At 38.5% G+C, this 20,863-nt stretch overlaps 1 protein-coding gene across 6 annotated transcripts in view; it reads left to right on the top strand.

The window, feature by feature from the left end:
• Positions 1-20,863, top strand: part of RNF24 (ring finger protein 24) — a 94,048-nt gene that overhangs the window by 27,284 nt on the left and 45,901 nt on the right. For 2 of the 6 annotated variants that reach the window (XM_055372504.2, XM_055372508.2), the window contains exon 2: positions 17,553-17,621. The exons of 3 other annotated variants lie outside the window; for them this stretch is intronic. In XM_055372504.2, coding sequence (XP_055228479.1) covers positions 17,566-17,621 — 56 coding nt within the window. In that variant the 5' untranslated portion in view covers positions 17,553-17,565. Of the gene's footprint in view, positions 1-1,978; positions 2,400-17,552; positions 17,622-20,863 lie in introns of those variants that run through there. One more of the 6 variants, XM_055372506.2, reaches the window with a different exon arrangement.

Raw genomic sequence — 20,863 nt, 5'->3', positions numbered from 1 at the left:
ATTAGCAAGTATAGATGGAAATTCCGTGTGTGTGTGTGTGTGTGTGTGCTTGTGTGTGTGTATATAGCCACACATATTCTATTCATGAAAGCAATCTCATTAGATTAAGACAATAATGTGCATTATTCATGTTATTTTACTGTCATTCGAGAGATATTAGACAACTGAGAAGAAACAATTTATATATAATTATAAATGTATAATTAAAATGATCATTAAATGATTACCTTATCTAAGCAAATGCTGATTTAAGACAGATAGCTATAGGATATTTGTGAAGTATCTAATTATCCTTGTGATAATTTTTCCTCACTACATTTATCCAGAAAAAGCCAGGATTTTCAACTAAGTTTTTTAAATAAGAATCAAGGTTTTTACATTTCGGTGAATCTTTACAAACAACTGGGACAATTTTCTTTAAAAATAGCTTCTTAAGGCATGGAGCAGTGGCTCACGCCTGTAATCCCAGTACTTTGGGAGACCTAGGCAGGCGGATCATGAGGTCAGGAGATTGAGACCATCCTGGCTAACATGGTGAAATCCTATCACTACTAAAAATACAAAAAATTAGCTGGGCATGGTGGCACATGCCTGTAGTCCCAAGCTGCTTGGGAGGCTGAGGCAGGAGAATCACTTGAACCAGGTAGGCGGAGGTTGCAGTAAGCCAAGATGGCACCACCGCATTCCAGCCTGGGTGGCAGAGCGAGACTCCATCTCAAAAAAAAAAAAAAAAAAGTTGTTTAAAAAATAAATAAAAATAAAAATAGCTTCTTCCAATTCCATTTACAATTAAATTTTTTATTCTCCTTAATAGGTAACATTAACATATCCTAGCAGCAAAATACTAAAGATATTATAAACAGGTATTCAGTGAAGTCATTCTCCTTCCAGCCCTGTCAGAGGCTCAATCACTGATACCAGTTTTTTATATATTTTTCTAGAGACCTTTTTAGACATATACAAACCTAGCTTCTCTTTTCTTTTTATATCAGAGGTGATATGCCACATGCACTGTCCTGTGTGTTTTTTTTTGTTTTGTTTTGTTTTTTACTTAGCAGTGTTATCATGGAACTGTGCCAAATCTACATTTTTTTTTTTAATTTTTAGAGACAAGATCTTGCTCTGTCATCTTGGCTGGGATGCAGTGATGTGATCATAGCTTGCTGTAGTCTCGAACCTTGGGTCACAGATGATCCTCTAACCTCAGCCTCCTGAGTACCTAGGACTACAAGCATGTGCCACCATGCCCAGCTAATTAAAAAATATATATATGTGTGTGTGTGTATATATATATTATTTTTTTAACTGTGTTGGCCCAGGCTGGTCTCTAACTCCTGGCCTCCAGCAGTCCTCCCACCTTGGCCTCCCAAAGTGCTGGGATTACAGGTGTGAGCCACCATAACTGACCTGATATCATTCTTTAACAACTGTAAAACATTAGATTGTGATGATATTCTGTGACTTAACCAATTACATATTTAGGTTGCTTCCAACCTTTTGCTTTTATAAACAAGGTTGTGTGAAGAGCCTGGTACAAATGTGTCTTTGAGTATGCATGCAAGTACATCTGAAAGATAAATTCCTAAATGTGGAATTGCTGGGTCAATAGGTAAGTGCATATATAATTTTGCTGAGTTGCTCTTGTGGAAGCCAATAATTCTACTCACAATTCCACTGATAATGTGTGAGAGTACTTTTTTCCCCCAAGCAGAAAGTTTCTGTGGATTTTTTTGGGGGGTGTTTCTGAGTTTTACTTAGAAAGGCCTTCCCCATTTTGAGATTATTTTTTAATTTCTTTGATATCTTTTAATATTTTCATAATTTCATTTTTTATATTTAAACCTTAGGTACAGCTCAGATATATTTTAATACAAAGAATAAGGCTATCTTAATTTTTTTTCTCAACTGGCTACCTAATTGTCCCAATATCATTTGTGAATAATCCATCTCTCTCTCTTTCTCTCTAATGGGAAATGTCAGCTTTATGATTCCTATATTAATTTGGACTATTCTTTAACTTTCTTGTATCTGCCAGCATAGGCTAGGTTATGTTGTGGTAACAGACAACCTCAAAATCTTAATGGCTTATAACAAGAATTTTCCTTCCTTTTGGTACATGTTCATCAAGAGTTGGCTGAGAGCTCTACTCCGTGTCTTCTCACTCAGAAACTAATGGAGTTGCCACCATCTTGAACATTACCAGCTTTCCTGACTAAGGGAAAGAGGGGCCTGGAGACTCTCACACCATCAATAAAATGTTCAGCCTGAAAGAGATATACATCAGTTCCCTTCACAGCTCGCTGACAAGTTTTAGTCACGTGACCCTACCCACGACAAAACAGCAGGAAAATACAGTCATACATGTGTGCCGAAGGAAGATGGAAAGCTGAAAATATTTGGTAAACAGCAGCTGTCGTACCTCTATTCTGTCCTGTTCATCGGTCAATTCAAGTGTCAGCAGCACAGGTTTTTTTTTTTTTTTGAGACAGAGTCTTGCTGGAGGGCAGTGGTGCAATCTTGGCTCACTGCAAGCTCCGGCTCCAGGGTTCACGCCATTCTCCTGCCTCAGCCTCCCGAGTACCTGGGACTACAGGCGCCCGCCACCACGCCTGACTAATTTTTTGTATTTTTAGTAGAGACAGGGTTTCACCGTGTTAGCCAGGATGGTCTCGATCTCCTGACCTCGTGATCCGCCTGCCTCGGCCTCCTAAAGTGCTGGGATTACAGGCGTGAGCCACCGCACCCAGCCAGGTTTTTCTTTTTTAGAATATTTCTGGCTGTGCTTTCATTTTCATTTTTACTTTTAAACTAGAATTAGCCTTTTTACCACTCTTGTCCTCTCAGAAAAGACAAACCGTGTCAGTTTTTTTGAATTGTATCTGCATTAAATTGATAGATTTAAGGAAAATTGACATCTTTATAATATTTAGAGTCTTTATAACCAAGAAGAGGGTATTTTAGTCATTCACATCTTCTTTTGTGTCTTTTATATTTTCTTAATACAGATTGCATGTATTTATTAGTAAGTATTCTTTTTGTTCTTTTAATAAGATTCTTTTTTATTTTACCGTCACCTGCAAATAATCATTTTAATTTCTTCTTTACAATCAGGTTGGTTTTCTTGAAGGATTAAAAAAGATACAGCCATTTTCAAATAACATAATCTATTATCCAAAATATTTTTCAAAAAATTTCATATGGGCCTGGTGCTGTGGCTCACGCTTGTAATCCCAGCACTTTCTGAGGTCAAGGCAGGAGAATCCCTTGAGCTCAAGAATTCCAGACCAGCCTGGGCAAAATAGCAAGACCCCATCTCTATAAAAATAAAAAAATTAGCTGGACTTCATGGTCCATGCATATAGTTGCAGCTCCTGGGGAGGCTAAGGCAGCAGAAGGATTGCTTGAGCCCAGGAGGTTGAGGCTGCAGTGATCTGTGATTGCACCTCTGCATTCCAGCCTGGGCCACAGAGCAAGACCATGTCTCAAAAAAAAAAAAAAAGAGTTTCTTTTCATGAGCCATCTCTATATTAATTCCAGTGAATAAGTAGGTTAACATTAATGATAAGTGCTGTTTATTCCAGTTACTGGACACACCAATTTTTTTTATTTTTTATTTTATTTATTTTTTTTTTTGAGACAAGATCATTCTCTGTCACCCAGGCTGGAGTGCAGTGACATGATCACAGCTCACTGCAGCATTGACTTCCTGGGCTCAAGCAACCTTCTCACCTCAGTCTCCTGAGTATCTGGGATCACAGGTGCATATCATCACACCTGGCTAATTTTTAAATTTTTTTGTAGAGACGGAGTCTTGCCATGTTGTCCAGTCTGGTCTTGAACTCCTGGGCCTAAGCTGTCCTCTCACCTTGGCCTCTCAAAGTGCTGGGATTATAGGCATGAGCGACCATGCCCAGCCTGAAATACCAAAAAAAAAAAATTTTTTTTTATTTTAAGCTGCTGCTGCTGCTGAAGATGAAGATGCTTACATATGTGATTAGTTACCTATACATCTGGAAAATTTTTGTTTAATTTCCCTAATTTACATGATCTCTACCTATGCTTGCTTGTGTTTTTCTCATATATCTAGCCAGCCTCTTAAGAGTGAATACTCTCTAGTTTACTGTAAATTACTGCCTGCAGTGAAAACTCTTTATGTTCCCACTCATCCCCTTCCAAGAGTCCAGTACAATCACAGAAGAGGCTGAGCTCTTTAAATATTATGAGAATCTCAGAACCTCTGTTCATGTGGCTCATCGAATCCTCTATTATGGGATTCTTTTCATGGAAACACCAAATTTTTAAGAATCATATTTGTTTTGTGCTCTGCAGATATCTGTTATGCTGACCTAATAGAACCAGGAGCTAATGAGTCTTTAATGTAGACTAAAAATTGGCTCTGAGTAAAGAGGCTCACAGGCCCATTCATCAAACTTGAGAGAGATTTAAAATTAAACATCTGCAGATAATTAGAGGATAGTTTTGAGTGCCAAAATGAGGTATTGCTGTCCTGTTGCGTTTTGATTTTCCTCACAGCAGAAAAAAACATGTTTTCTTGGGAACTAAATCAGCTTTTTTCTAAAATTAAGTAGTTATGGTATTACCCCTAGAGTTTATTTCATGTTGAGATGGGAACCGCTCATTGCTTCGTATTTCTTTTCACACTGCCTTTGTGTAATTATGATGTAAATTTCAACCTGAGAGTATTTTCTTCCTTTATAACTTGTCTTCTATTTCATCCTCCTTCTGTCTCTGCATCACTCTGTGTTGTTTCCCCCTAACCCATATTCCTAAGAGTGCTGCCATCAATTAATCAAAAAACAATGAATCATGTAGAAGTCAGTAGTTAAATGTTGATTAGCAGATTCTTTGTAAAAGTATAGGGCTGGGAGTTGTGGCTTACGCCTGTAATCCCAATGCTTTAGGAAGCCAGGGTAAGAGGATCCCTTGACCCTAGGAGTTTGAGGCTGCAGTGAGCTATGATCATGCTACTGCAATCCAGCTTGGGTGATGGAGCAAGACTCTGCCTCTTTTAAAAAAAAGAAAAAAAAGGCCAAGGTGGGCGGATCACAAGATCAGGAGATCAAGACCATCCTGGCTAACATGGCGAAACCCCATCTCTACTAAAAATGCAAAAAAATTAGCTGGGCATGGTGGCACGTGCCGGTAGTCCCAGCTACTTGGGAGGCTAAGGCAGGAAAATTTGCTTGAACCCGAGAGGCCAAGGCTGCGGTGAGCCTAGATTGTGCCACTGCACTCTAGCCTGGGTGACAGAGTGAGACTCTGTCTCAAAAAAAAAAAAAAAAAATTATACTGCATGCACACTCATGCCTGGGATATAGATGTCAGGAGGGAATTTGAGTTCTACTGAATCTGAGGCACAAAAACAGAAGAAAGGCACTGGGCATGGTGGCTCATGCCTCTGATCCCAACACTTTGGGAGGCCAAGGCAGGGAGGATCACTTGAGGCCAGGAGTTCAAGACCAACCTGGGCAATATGGTTAAACCCCGTCTCTACAAAAAATAAATTCAAAAAATAGCTGAGTATGGTGACATGTGCCTGTAGTCCCAGCCACTCGGGAAGCTGAGGCAGGAGGATCCCTTGAGCTCAGGAGGTCGAGGCTGCAGTGAGGTATGATTGCACTACTGCACCCAATCCAAGCGACAGAGTGAGGAGGGAGGGAGGAAGGGAGGAAGGAGGCAAGGAGGAAAAGGAAGGAAGGAGGAAAGGGAAGGAAGAAAGAAAAGAATTAAATCCATACCTGTGAAAAGAACAGTTAAAAAACAAAGGGAACGTGAGACGTCAAATTCTTCTTTGCCCTCAAAGTGAAGTCTCATAAAGATCTAATAGAATGATTTACATTGAAAATAGATTTCATCATTACATAAAAATAGAGAAAATGGCCGGGCATGGTGGCTCACACTTGTAATCCCAGCACTTTGGGAAGCCAAGGCCTGAGGTCAGGAGTTCAAGACCAGCCTCAAACTGTCTTCGAGGAGAAACCAGACCTCTACTAGGAGAAACCCCATCTCTATTAAAAATACAAAATTAGCCGGGCGTGGTGGCACATGTCAATAATCTCAGCTGGTGGTGGAGGTGGAGGTAGCTGGAGGTGGTAGCTGGAGGTGGAGGTAGGAGAATTCGCTTGAACCCAGGAGGCTGAGGTTGGGGTGAGCCAAGATCGTGCCATTGCACTCCAGCCTGGGCAACAAGACCGAAACTGCATCTCACCAAAAAAAAAAAAAAAAAAAAAAATTACTAGGAATATGGCAGAGTAAAAATGGACTCACCAAAATAACAAACATCTGAATTTTTAAAAAATATTCAAGTAGACAAACTTCAATTATGGTAAACAAAGATAGCACCTCAGGCTGGATTTTAGAACTGTGGAACAGCAGCAAAGAGAAAAGCTGTGCACAAACCCAGAGAAAACAATGGTAGCAGAAGAAACAGAAAAAATCCAAACTGTGAAGAAATTGGAATTGTCAGTAACAGGGCTGGAAAGGATAAAAAACACAAAGGCTATTAAAAGGAACTGATCAGGGAAAAAAAATAAGTAGATTAAACATGAGGCATGGTGCCACACATCTATAAGCCCAGCTACTCTGGAGGCTGAAGCAGGAGGATTGCTGGTGCTCAGGAGTTCAAGTCCAGCCAAGGCAACATAGTGAGACCCTTTCTCAAACAAATATATACATCTGGTTAGAATTAGATGAAAAAAAGCTAAAACATTGTGATGAAACATATTTTAAAATTACAACATCCTTTGATGAAAAAATGGAATCGAAATAATGAGGTAGTCAGTAAAATTAAGGCTAAATGGAAAGATCCCGATTAAAACGTAGATGGAATAGACAAATTGTTTATGGCAATTCCAATAAACCTAGTTTGTTGTTGTTGTTGTTGTTGTTGTTGTTCCCCCGCCCAACTGTCCTTTAAATAATGGGAAGGAGTGTAAATAGGAGGAAGCCTCAGAAAAGGAAACATTAAAGAAGTTACTGTAGAAAAACAGACTTTTGCCTACAGACTGAGAGGTTTCAGAGTTACTTATTTCCAGATTTGGTACTTAAAGACAAAATACCCAGATACCTACTTGTCAGTTTCTTAAAACTGGAAAGAAGTCTTCTGGTGTATACTGAGATTTGAAAGAAAAAAAAAAAGCTTGAAAGAAAGAAGAGTTATCCTCTGAAGAATAAAAAATAAGGATAACCTCAAACTTTAAACTCAAACAATAGAGAGAAGATACTCTTAGAAAAATATTTACGGAACACCAGCCATTTCTTGCCTAGCTGTCTGCCTTTTGAAGATAAAAGATTTTTGAACCCTGATCTCTTTTTCCCTGGTGGAACCCTGATGTCTATTTCAAATAATTAAGTTTACAGATTATAAAAGATCATAAAAGACTGGGAATACAGAGGGAGACCTTTGAAATATAAGTTGTAGAGACTGGAGCACCTTAAAGGAAGTGAGGCAGTGGTATCATTCAGGAGGGCCAGCTTAGGTGCTGAGGCTCAAAACCTCAGTGCAGGATATCCACCGGAGGTGCTGCATTACAGTGTCTGGTCCTCAAATATCCAGAAATGCAGCCTTGCCAGGGATGACTAGGTCCTGGGAAAATCTTGATAACCGAAGCTCACAAGAGGCCATAAAGATACTCAATGAAGAAGTGAATTACTTCTAATTTGCCAAAAGCTTTCTTTTCTTTTCTTTTCTTTTTAAGAGACAGGGTCTAGCTCTGTTGCCGAAACTGGAGTGCAGTGGTATGATCTGGTCATAGCTCACCGCAGACTCCAATTCCTGGGCTCAAGCAGTCTTCCCACCTCAGCCGCCTGAGTAGCTAGGACTACAGGTGTACCCCACCTTGCCTGGGTATTGCTATATTGCTCAGCCTGGTTTCAAACTCCTAGGCTCAAGTTGTCCTCCTACCCTAGCCTCCCAAAGCACTGGGATTACTGGCATGAGCCACTGTGCCCAGCCTTTTTCACTTTTTTTTTTTTTTTTTTTTGAGACCAAGTCTCACTCTGTCACCCAGGCTGGAGTGCAGTGGCGTGATCTCAGCTCACTGCAACCTCCACCTCCTGGGTTCAAGTGATTCTCCTGCCTCAGCCTCCCAGGTAGTTGGGACTACAGGTGCACATCACCACGCCCAGCTAATTTTTGTATTTTTAATAGAGATAGGGTTTCACCATGTTGGCTAGGCTGGTCTCAAACACCTGACCTCAGGTGATCTGCCCGCCTCGGCCTCCCAAAGTGCTGGGATTACAGGTGTGAGCCACGACGCCTGGCTGATATGTATTTTTATAATTATTTTAGGTGATATATAAATAAAAAGATTACACAGAAAGCCACTGTGTTTAGTTGTCTTGGTGTATATTTTGCAGCTAGTTTTTCTTGGAGTGCTCACTGCTGCAAGCTGGGTATTCTGTGGGTGCTTTATTAAGATTTATTTATATGGCAGTTAGTTGCACCTGCACTAAAATTTTTTCTAGGTTAGGCTGCAAAATAAATATACAAAGAAGTAGCTTTTTTAAATGCTAGGAATAACCAGTTTAAAAAATATAAAGGAAAAAAGACCCCATTTATAATACGTATAGGCAAATATATATATGGTAACTAGGGATAAACTAAAGAAAAGTCCAAAACCTGTATGAATAAGCTATACAAATCTACTGAAAGTAGTAAAATAAAACTAGAATAAATGAAAAGACATACCATGTGCCTGGATGTAAAGACCTCCCTTAGTCCATTTGTGCTGCCATAATAGAATACTACAGACTGAGAAATTTATAATGAACAGGAATTTGTTTCTCACAGTTCTAGAAGCCAAGAAGTTCAAGATCAAGATACTGGCATCTGGCAAGGTACCTGCTGCATCATAACATGGTAGAAGGCATCACATTGCAGAAGGGCAAAGATGGGAGAAAGGGAAAGACAGAAACAAACACAAAAGGGGTCTGAACTCTTCCTTTTATAAGGAACCCACTTTCTTGGTAATGGCATTAATCCATTCATGAAGATAGATCCCTCATAGCCTAATCACCTATTAAAGGTCTCACTTTGTTTGTAGAGACAGGGTCTCACTCTGTCATGTAGGGTGGGTGGATGGAGTACATTGGCACAATCACAGCTCATTGCAGCCTTGACCTCCCGGGCCTAAGCAATCCTTCCACCTCAACATCCCAAGTAGCTGGGACCACAGGCATGTGTCGCCACACCTGGCTACTGATTTTTTTAATTTTGTAGAGACGGGGTCTCCCTATGTTGCCCAGGCTAGTCAGGGACTCTTGGGCTCAAGGGATCCTCCCACCTTGGCCTCCCAAAGTGCTGGGATTATAAGTGTGAGCCACTGCAGCAGGCTCCCACCTCTTTTTTTTTTTTTTTTTTTTTTTTTGAGACAGAGTCTCACCCTGTTGTCTAGGCTAGAGTGCAAAATGGCACAATCTCGGCTCACTGCAACCTCCACCTCCTGGGTTCAGGCGATTCTCCTGCCTCAACCTCCCGAGTAGCTGGGATTACAGGCACGCACCACCACGCCCGGCTAATTTTTTGTATCTTTAGTAGAGACGGGGTTTCACCATGTTGGCCAGGCTGCTTTCGAACTCCTGACCTCATGATCTGCCCGCCTCGGCCTCCCAAAGTGCTGGGATTACAGACATGAGCCACTGCACCCAACCCTCTACCTCTTAATACTGTTAAAATTGTTATTAGGTTTCAAGATGAGTTTGGGAGGGGACAGATATTCAAACCATAGCAAGACCCATTCTCCCCAAAATAAGCTATAAATTTAATGTACTTTCAATTAACTTCACAATAGCATTTATTTATTTATTTATTGAGAGAGAGAGAGAGAGAGACGAGGTCTCACCCTGTTGCCCAGGCTGGAGTGCAGTGGTGCGATTAGCGCTCACTGCTCCTGGGCTCAGGTGATCCTCCCACCTCAGCCTGCTAAGTCGCTGGGACCATAGGCATGCACCACCATACCCAGCTAATTTTTATATTTTCTTAGAGACGGGGTTTTACCTGTTGTCCAGGCTGATCTTGAACTCCTGAGCTCAAGTGATCTGCCCATCTCTGCCTCCCCAAGTGCTGGGATTACAGGCGTGAGTTAGTGTGCCCGGCCCAATAGAATATTTTAAAGACTTGTTTAGCTGAAAAAAAGATTATGTAAGAATAGCCTTGAAAATATTAAAGAGGAAGAGTAGTGATGAAAATATTGCCCTAGCATATATGAATTAGTGGTATGCTAATTCATATGTAATGTATGTATGTAAAAATATAAAAAAATTAGCTGGGCATGGTGGTGCATGCCTGTAGTCCCAGCTACTCGGGAGGCTGAGGCAGGAGTATTGATTGAACCTGGGAGGTGGAGGTTGCAGTCAGCCGAGATGTTGCCACTGCACTCCAGCCTGGAGACAGAGCAAGACTCTGTCTCAAAAAAAAAAAAGAAAAAAAGTGACTCCGAAAAAGGTAGAACTTTAAGACAGTGGAGAAAGAATTTTATAAATGCTGTTGGAATAGTTGACTAAATTGGAAAAAGCCATTTTAGGTCTTTTTTCCATGCCATAAATTCAAGATGGATTAAACATTTAAATTTAAGGCATAAAACTATGCAAATAAAAGAGAATATAAGTGGGTATTTCTGTCATCTGATGTGGGGAAACCAAAGATAGAAATCGTAAAGCAGGGGCACAAACTCAGTGCCAACAGAAGCCAGGCAGGAAATTGAATCAGCCAAATACACTTGGTAGAAGGCAAAATCATGAAACCATCAATTTCTTTTCTTTTCTTTTTTTTGATAGAGGTAGAAATATTTACATTGAGAAAAATAACAGCCCAAGCACAAGTGGCAACCTACATTTGGTCCAGAATTAGGAAGTGATAAGGAGTGGTAGAAATGGTGACAAATGGCGATTCTGTTGACAATAGGGCCAGGCACACTTACACTGTAACCCATAAGCATTCAGGACCGCCCCCTCCCCCTGCCCCCCCCAACACACACACACAAATTGTGCAACAACATGGCAGCCTGGGAGCAGAGGCCACTCAGCTCCAGGCTGCTTTTGCCATGTAAGAATGGAGCCCAGGGTTATTAGATTTGACCTTTTTCTGTATAGAGCTGGAAATTGCTAATTTTATGTTAAATCTCCCAAATCTAAATTATCTCAATCTTTAAAATTTTGTATAGGCCAAACAAAATACTTGTTCAGGCCAGATTCAGTCCAGAGGCCTTGAGTTTATGAACTCTGCTGTAAAGTTGTGGTTTTAGTTTCAGGATTATGCTTACACCTTTAAATGAGTTGGGATGCTTTCCATCATTTTTTTGTATACTCTGAATCAGTTTACAGTAGTTCCCCCTTATTTTCAGTTTCACTTTCTGCAGTTTCAGTTACACATGGTCAACTGTAGTCTGAAAATATTAAATGGAAAATTCCCAAAACAATTTGTAAGTTTTAGATTGTTCACCATTCTGAGTAGTGTAATGAAATCTCAAGCTGTCGTGCTCACTGCATCTCACCCAGGACGTGAATCATCCCCTGCCCAGTGTCTGCATGCTATGTACACTACCTGCCCATTAGGGTCTTGGTTATCAGTTCAAAAAAACATAGGACTCGGTGCTATCCAGGTTTTCAGGCATCCAATGGGGGTCTGTGAACATATCTACCATCGATAAGCAGGGACTACTGTACATAGCAGACTACTTATCTATGCAAATTTAGCGAGTTCCACTTTCATTGCCATTGGGGTCTGAAGCCTTTTTTGTGAAGATATTTCTATATTTTCAAGTTTTCTTCTTGAGCCAGTTTTGGTTATATTCCTATAAAATCTATTCTAGAATTTAAAATTAATACTCAAATTATCTCATGGATGTTTTTAAATCTCTGCATAAGAATTTTTTTATCTGTCTCATTCATAGTGTTTTGGTTAGTTGATTTCAATTCCTTTCATTGTTTTGTTTTAATTCATACATTTTTGTTTGACCTTAATTAATTCCTTCTTCTGGCTTATTTTGTTAGATTTGTTCTTTTTCTACTTTCCAGAATTGAATTCTTGTGTCCATTTATTTTCATTATTCTTTTTTAGATTGATAATACAATCAGTTATACTTACACACCTACACAGTAGTCTGTAAGAATACTTTTCCCATGTTGAAGGTAATGGATTTTTCTCTCAGTATGAGATTTTTTTCCCACAATGTGATTAACTTCTAAATGGTCTGTGATTTGTTTTAGTTACTTACTAGACAGAAGTCATTTTATTTTATTTTATTTTATTTATTTTTTTGAGGTGGAGTTTCACTCTTGTCACCTAGGTTGGAGTGCAATGGCGTAATCTCTGCTCACTGCAACCTCTGCTTCCCGGGTTCAAGGGATTCTCCTGCCTCAGCCTCCTGAGTAGCTGAGATTACAGGCACCCACCACCACACCCGGCTAATTTTTGTATTTTTAGTAGAGACGGGGTTTCACCATGTTGGCCGTGCTGGTCTGAACTCCTGACCTCAGGTGATCCACCCACCTCGGCCTCCCAAAGTGCTGTGCTGAGATTACAGCTGTGAGCCACCACACCTGGCCTGAAGTCATTTTAAAGATTATTTTTTGAATTTATAAGTAGTTTCCTTTTGTTTATCTTTTTATTGTTGAGTTAATTTTACACATTGTAGTCACGTATTGTGGCCTCTAAGAGTTCTGTTCTTTGGAATCTTCCTATAGCATGATAAATAGTTTATCTAAACGTAGATGTTCCAGATTCATATGAAAAGGTGTTTTCTTTGTTAAGACACAAAGTTATACACACACACGCACACACAGTATAGATACGTAGATATATACTATATATATATTATTTGTTTTGGGTTTTTTTTTTTTTTTGACAGTCTCACTCTTTTGCCTAGGCTTGAGTGCAGTGGCGTGATCTTGGCTCACTGCACCCTCCGCCTTCCGAGTTTAACCGTTTCTCCTGCCTCAGCTGGGATTACAGGCGCATGCCACCACGCCTGGCCAATGTTTGTATTTTTAGTAGAGATGGGGTTTCACCATGTTGGCCAGACTGATCTTGAACTCCTGACCTCAGGTGATCCACCCACCTCGGCCTCCCAAAGTGCTGGGATTACAGGCATGAGTCACTGCACCCAGCCAATATATATATTATTTGTTAATGGTATTGTTTATGTCCTCTTTTTTGTTATATCTCATTTGGAGATTAATATTTCTATCACTATAAAACATCATTGTTCATATAGCTTTTTTGCCTGTATTTCTACTTTTTTAAAAAATAATTAGCACTCCTGCTTGCTTTCTTATAATACTTGCCTGCTATATTTTTATTTTCTTATTGCATCCCGCATTTAAAAATATCTTAGAATCATTTAAAGTGTTTTCTTATAATATAGCTGAATATTGTTCTTATGTAATTTTAGAGTCTTTTTTGATTAAAGCATAGCTGTACATATTTTGGGGGCACATGATATTTTGGTATATGTGTACAATGTATAATGATTAAATCATGGTAATTGAGATATCACCTCAAATATTTTTCTCTGTGTTGGGAATATTGCAAATTCTTCTCTTCTAGCTATTTTGAAATATACATTAATTTTTTTTGACTTTTAAAATTTAGTTTTCTTGGTGGGCGTGGTGGCTCATGTCTGTAATTCCAGCACTTTGGGAGGCCAAGGTGGGCGGATCACAATGTCAGGACTTCAAGACCGGCCTGGCCAACAGGGCGAAACCCCGTCTCTACTAAAAATACAAAAATTAGCCGGGTATGGTGGCACACACCTGTAATCCCAGCTACTCAGGATGCTGAGGTTGCAGTGAGCCGAGATCACGCCACTGCACTCTAGCCTGGGCGAGAGAGTGAGACTCCATCTCAAAAAAAAAAAAAATTAGTTTTCTTCATTTCGTAGTGTTTGGAATACAACAAAGTATTAACTACAGTTTCCCTATTGCACTGTAAAATACTAGAACTTATTCTTTGTATCTAACTGTATTTTTGTACCCGTTAACCAGCTTCTCCTCATCCTAGAGTCTTTCTGGGGTTTTTTGTGTGTGTGCCAAATCGTGGAAGCTAGAGCCTTTTTTTTTTTTTTTTTTTTTGTGACGGAGTCTCGCTCTGTCGCCCAGGCTGGAGCGCAGTGGCGCAATCTCTGCTCGCTGCAAGCTCTGCCTCTGGGTTCATGCCATTCTCCTGCCTCAGCCTCCCGAGTGGCTAGGACTACAGGCGCCCACCACCACATCCGGCTAATTTTTTGTGTTTTTAGTAGACACGGGGTTTCACCGTGTTAGCCAGGATGGTCTCGATCTCCTGACCTCGTGATCCGCCCGCCTCGGCCTCCCAAAGTCCTGGGATTACAGGCATGAGCCACCATGCCTGGCCTAGAGCCTTTTTAAATAGGATTTAAACCATTTATTTTTCTCATGATTTGTTTTTCATTTTGTTCCTACCATTTTATTTTATATTTCTATAATTTGCTTTCTTATGACTCCCCTTCTTCCCCTTTTTACCCTATATTTTGCTGAAATTATCCAAGTTTCTTTGCTGCTTTTTCCTCTCTGCTAGTCATGAAAATTACACATACTGTTTGTGGCTCCCTACATTTTAAAACACGTATTTAGACTTACACTTCTGTAACAACTTTTTAAATTAAGTAGTTATAGCTTTTCAAAATAAAACTATTAGCACAACTTAACTTTCTTCTCCCCGTTCCATCTTCCATGCTTTGCTGAAATAATCTGAAGCCTTAATCTAGATTACTATGGGGGATTTTAATTAGTGGAATGATTACGTACCTATATAAAGAGAAAGAAATGTACTTGAATGTCTGAAAATGTCTTTTTCCTTCTTTCTTTTTTTTCTATACAAATGAAAGATAGTTTGGCTGGATATACAGTTCTAATATCACAGTTCTTTTCCATCAGGCCTGTATAGATGTTGCTCCATTGTATATTTTTTAATTAAAATTTTTATTTTAATTATAGACTCACATGCAGCTGTAATAAACAGTACAGAAAGATCCTATGTACTCTTTTCACAATTTCCTGTAATGATAACATCTTGTAAAACTATAGTATAATATCATAACCAGGATATTAATTTTGATACAGTCAACATACAGAAGGTTTCCATCACATCAGGGATTTCTTACAGTACATCAAGATAAGTGTACTTATACAGTATGTAACCTGGGATTGGCTTTTTTCATTCACCATAATTATCTGGAAAGTGACTCTGATTATTGCATCTATCAATAGTTTGTTTCTTTTTATTGCTGAGTGGCATTTGACGATGTGCATACCCAAAGTTTGTTTAATCATTCACCCATTGAATGATATTTGGGTTGTTTCTAATTTTAGACCATTACAGATAAAGCTGCTATGAACATTTGTGTTGAGGTTTGTATGTGAACATAGGTTTTCATTTCCCTGGAATAAATGCCCAGGAGTGCAACTGCTGAGTTGTATGGCAGTTGCATGTTTAATTTTACGAGAAACTGACAAACTAGTTTCCAGAGTGGCTATACCATATTATATTCCCACCAACAAGATAAAGTGCTCTAGTTTCTCTGCATTCTTGCCAGCATTTGGTGTTGTTACAATTTTTTATTTTAGCAATTCTGATAGGTTTAATTTAGTAATTTCTCATTGTGGCTTTAATTTCTATTTCCCTAATAGCTAATGATTTTGAACATACGTTTATGTACTTATTTACCATCTGTATATTCCCTTTGGTGAAATGTCTCTTTTGCCCATTTTCTAATTGAATTGTTTCCTAGGGCTGCCTTAACAACATGCCATAAACTGGGTGCCTTAAAACAACAGAAAATCTATTGTCTCACAATTCTGGGGTTTAGATGTCTGAAATCAAGATGTTGGTGGCCGGGCACAGTGGCTCACACATGTAATCCCAACACTTTGGGAAGCCAAGGTGGGCAGATCACTTGAGTCCAGGAGTTCAAGACCAGCCTGACCAACATGGTGAAACCCCATCTCTACTAAAAATGCAAAGATGAACAGAGCATGGTGGTGCACTCCTGTAGTCCCAGCTACTAGGGAGGCTGAGGCAGGAGAATCACTTGCAAAAAAAAAAAATTGCAAGGTTGTTCCTTCTGAGGGCTCTGAGAAAGGATTTGTTCATGCCTCTCTTCTGATGACAGCCAGCAATCCTTCAGTCTCTGCTTCTTATATCACTCAGCATTCTCTCCTCCTGTATCTCTCTCTCTGTGTCTCTTTTCCTCTTATAAAGACACCAGTCATATTGGATTACTCTAGTATAACTTTAACTTCTTAATTACATCTGAATTAATTACATCTTCAACAAACCTATTTTCAAATAAAGTCACATTCAGAGGTACTGGGAGTTATATCTTCACCATATCTTTTTGAGAACACAATTCAACCCATAACTGGTTGTTTTTTTACTATTGAGTTTTGTGTTTAGATATTAGCCCTTTATCAGGCGTACGGTTTGCAAATATTTTTTTCCTAGTCTTTAGCTTCTTTCTTCATCCTCTTGACAGAGTCTTTCAAAGCAAAAAAACATTTCATTTCAATGAAGTCCAGTGTATCAATTTTTCCTTTTATACTCCTTGCTTTTGGTGTCAAGTCTGGAGCTTTTTACCTAATCCTAGATCCCAAATATCTTCTCTTAGGTTTTTTGTAACTGTATCATTGTTTTGCATTTTAAGTTTAAGTTCATGATCCACTTTCAGTTGTTTTTTTGTGTGTGAGGTTAAGATCAAGATTCAATTTTTTTGCCTGTGGATGTCCCATTGGTCCAGCACTAATTGTTGAAAAGACCATATACTCTCTCCATTGAGAAAGGATTGCACATTTCTCAAAAATCATTTATGCTTATTTGTGTGGGTCTGTTTCTGGGTTCTTCATTTTGTTCCATTGACTTATGTGTCTATCCTTTTGCTAAAACCAATCAGTGTCTTGATTAGGCTATGATGAGTCCTTACATTGAATAGACTGATTCCTCTCCCTTTAGTCTTCTTTTTTCAAAATTGCTTTAGCTGTTTTATTTCCTTGTCTTTCTTTCTGTCTACATTTGTTAAACTTGTCTATATCTACAAAAAAAATTTGCTGGGATTTTTATAGGAATTATGTTAAACGTATATATCAATTTGGAGAGAATATCTTTCCTATGCTGAGTCTTCAAATCCATGAACACAGTATGTCTCTGCATTTATTTAGATTTTACTTGATTCCTCTAATCATCATTTTGTCATTTTTAGCATATAAGTCCTGTACATATCTAATGTCTTATTAAATTTAATTCTTTGTATTTTTTTTGAACAATTGTAAATGTCATTGTATTTATAATTTCAGTGTTCCTATGTTCATTGCTAATTTATAAAAATACAGTTGATTTTTATATGTGTATCTGGTATCCTGCAACCTTGCTGAACTCATTTATTAGTTTTAGAAATTTTTTTGAAGATTCTTTGGGATTTTGTTGTTGTAGATGTTGATGTTGGCAAATAGGCTCAGTTTAATTTCTTCCTTTCTGATGTGTATGCCTTTTATTCCCTTTTCTACCTTATTGCACTGGCTAGAACTTCCAGCACTATGTTGAATAAGAGTGGTGAGAGCAGATATCCTGCCTTGTTCCCGGTCTTAGGGGGGTAAGTATTCAGTCTTTCACAATTAAGAATAATATTAGCTGTACAGTTTTTGTTGTTATTGTTTGGTTGGTTTTTGCCGGTTTGTTTTTTGTAGATGCTTTTTAACATGTTGAAGAAGTTCTCTTCCATTTCTATTTCTGGGAGTTTTTTAATTTCTGGGTGCTGATGTTTGTGAAATGTGTTTTTTTTTAATCAGTTAATATGATCATGTGATTTTTCTTCTTTAGCCATTTAATATGGATAGATTACATTGATTTTTTTTTTTTTTTAATATTAAGCCAGCCCCGCATCTCTTGAATAAACCTTACTTGGTCATGGTGTTGTAAAATTCTATTTACATATTGCCAAATTCTACTTGCTAATATTTTGTTAAGAATTTTTCTGTCTGTATTTGCCAGACACTGTCTTTATCTGGTTTTGCTATCAAGGTCGCATTGGCTTCAAAAAATGCCTTGAGAAATGTTCCCTCCCATTCTCTGCAAAAGATTGTCAAGGATTTGTGCTCATTCTTATTTAAACTTTTGGTAGAATTCTCTGGTAAAAGCCTCTTGGCCTGGAGCTTTCTTTTTTGTGAATTTTTAAATGACTAATTCAGTTTCTTTGATAGTTATAAAACTGTTCACATTATCTATTTTATATTGGGTGAGTTTTTGTAGTTTGTGTTTTTTGAGGAATTGGTCTGTTTTATTTATGTTCCTAAATTTATGTCTGTATATGTGTGTATACCCTTCTTATCCTTTTGATGTCTGCAGTGTCTGTAGTGATCTCTCCTATTTAATTGTTGATATAGGTAATTTGTGTCTTCTCTTTTTTTTTTTTTGTTATTCTTCCTAGAGATTTGTCAGTGTTACTGATCATTTCAAAGAAAAGACTCAGCTTTCTGTTTCATTGATTTTTCTCTATTGTTTTCCTATTCTCAATTTAACTGGTTTCTGTTCTTTAATTTTTTTTTTCCTGATTAACTTGCCCTTTTTCTGGGTTCTTGATGTAGGAGTTTAGATTATTGATTTGAGATTTTTTATTTTCTTATGTGTGCGTTTAGTACCATGAATTGCCCACTCAGCACTACTTTACCTATGTCTCTCAAATTTTGATATGTTGTATTTTCATTTTCTTTTTTTTTTTATTTTGAGATGGCGTTTCGCGTGTGTCACCCAGGCTGGAGTGCAGTGGCACAATCTCAGCTCACTGCAACCTCCACCTCCCGGGTTCAGTCAATTCTCCTGCCTCAGCCTCCTGAGTAGCTGGGATTACAGGCACCTGCCACCACACCCAGCTAATTTTTGTGTTTTTAGTAGAGACGGGGTTTTACCATGTTGGCTAGGCTGGTCTCAAACTCCTAACCTCCTGCCTCGGCCTCCCAAAGTGCTGAGATTACAGGCGTGAGCCATCCTGTCCAGCCCTTTTTTTTTTTTTAAACTGAGACGGAGTCTCACTCTGTCACCCAGGTTGGAGTGCAGTGGCGCGATCTCGGCTCACTGCAATCTCCGCCGCCAGGGTTCAAGCGATCCTCGTGCCTTAGCCTCTTGAGTAACTGGGACTACAGGCGCGTGCCATCACGCCCGGCTAATTTTTTTGTATTTTTAGTAGAGATGGGGTTTCACCATGTTGGCCAGTCTGGTCTTGAACTCCTGACCTCAGGTGATCTGCCCGCCTCGGCCCCCCCACAGTGCTGGGATTATAAGCGTTAGCCACCACACCCAGCCAGTATTTTCATTTTCAATCAATTCAGTGTATTTTTAAAAATTTATTTTAAGACCTCTTTTTGACTTATAGATTATTTAGTAGTGTGTTGATTAGTTTCTAAGTGTTTGGATATTTTCTTGCTACCCTTCTGTTATAAATGTCTAGTTTGATTCAACTATGTCCAGTAACACACACTATATGACTTCAATTTTTGAAAGGTTGTTTGAGATTTGTTTTATGACCAGGAATGTGGTCTGTCCTGGTGTAGGTGCCATGGGTATTTGAAAAGAATGTATATTTTGCTGTTGCTAGGTAGAGTGCTCTATATATTTTGAGTAGATCCTGTTGTCTAATTGTGTTGTTGAATTTTTCTTTATCCTTGCTGGTTTTCTATCTAGTTGTTTCATCAGCTGTTGGGAGAAGGTTTTGAAGTATTTGAGTATAATTATAGATTTGTTTATATCTCCTTTCAGTTCAGTCCGTTTTTCCTTCACATGTTTTGCAGCTCTGTTGTTTTGTGCATGCACATTTAGGATTGCTATGTATTTTTAGTGGGTTGACCATTTTATCATTAGGTAATGTTTCTTTCTCTCTCTGGTAATTTTATTTGCTGTGAAATCTGCTTTGATGTTAATATAGCCACTCCTGCTTTCTTTTGATTAATGCTTGCATTACATATCTTTTTCCATCCTTTTCAACATGCATGTATCATTATTTTTAAAGTGAGTTTCAGGTAGACAGCATATTATTGGGTGATGTTTTTTAATTCATTCTGCCAGTCTCTGTGTTTTAATTGGCATATTTAAATCATTTATACTTAAGCTTGCCATTTTAACCTTTGTTTTCTATTTGTTTTCACTGTTTTTGTTTCTGTTACTTGAGTAATTTTTTGAAGTCCTTTTTGATTTTTTGTAGTGTTTTGAATGTATGTCTTTGTATAGTTTTCTTACTGATTGCTGTAGGCATTGTATTATATATGCAGTCTACTAGTATACTTTACCAGTTCAGACTAGAAATGTTACCTCCTTTTATGTCCCTTTATCCTCCCTTATTTTTAATATGCTCATCTTAAATATTTCCTCTGAATACATTTAGAACCGGGTTGGACAATTATAATTTTTCTTCAACCACTGAATATAATTTAGAAAACTCAAGAGAAGGAAGTTTATTGTATTTACCCTTATATTTGTTTACCATGTTGTTTCTTCCTTCTTGATGTTCCAAGGTTCCTTTTCTTATCATTTCCTTTCTGTTAAGACAGCTTCCTTTAGTCACTCTTCAAGAGTAGGTCTGCTAGCAACAAATTCCCGTTGTTTTCCTTCATGTGAGGCTGTCTTGATTTCCTGTTTCATTCCTGAAGGATATTTTTGCTGGATGTAGGATTTTGGGTTGATGGCTCTTTTCTTTCAGCACTTGAAAAATGTGTTCCTTCCTTTTGGCCTCCATTGTTTCTGATGAGAAATCTGTGTCTTTCATATTATTTCCCCCAATGGTATCTCCTTAGTTGCTTTCAAGATTTTTTAGTGTTGTTTTAACTCAATTACCTCTGCAAAGAA

Source organism: Gorilla gorilla, chromosome 21 (genome assembly GCF_029281585.2).
Source record: "Gorilla gorilla gorilla isolate KB3781 chromosome 21, NHGRI_mGorGor1-v2.1_pri, whole genome shotgun sequence".
NCBI lineage: Eukaryota > Metazoa > Chordata > Mammalia > Primates > Hominidae > Gorilla > Gorilla gorilla.
This window is presented reverse-complemented; position numbering and strand designations above follow the sequence as displayed.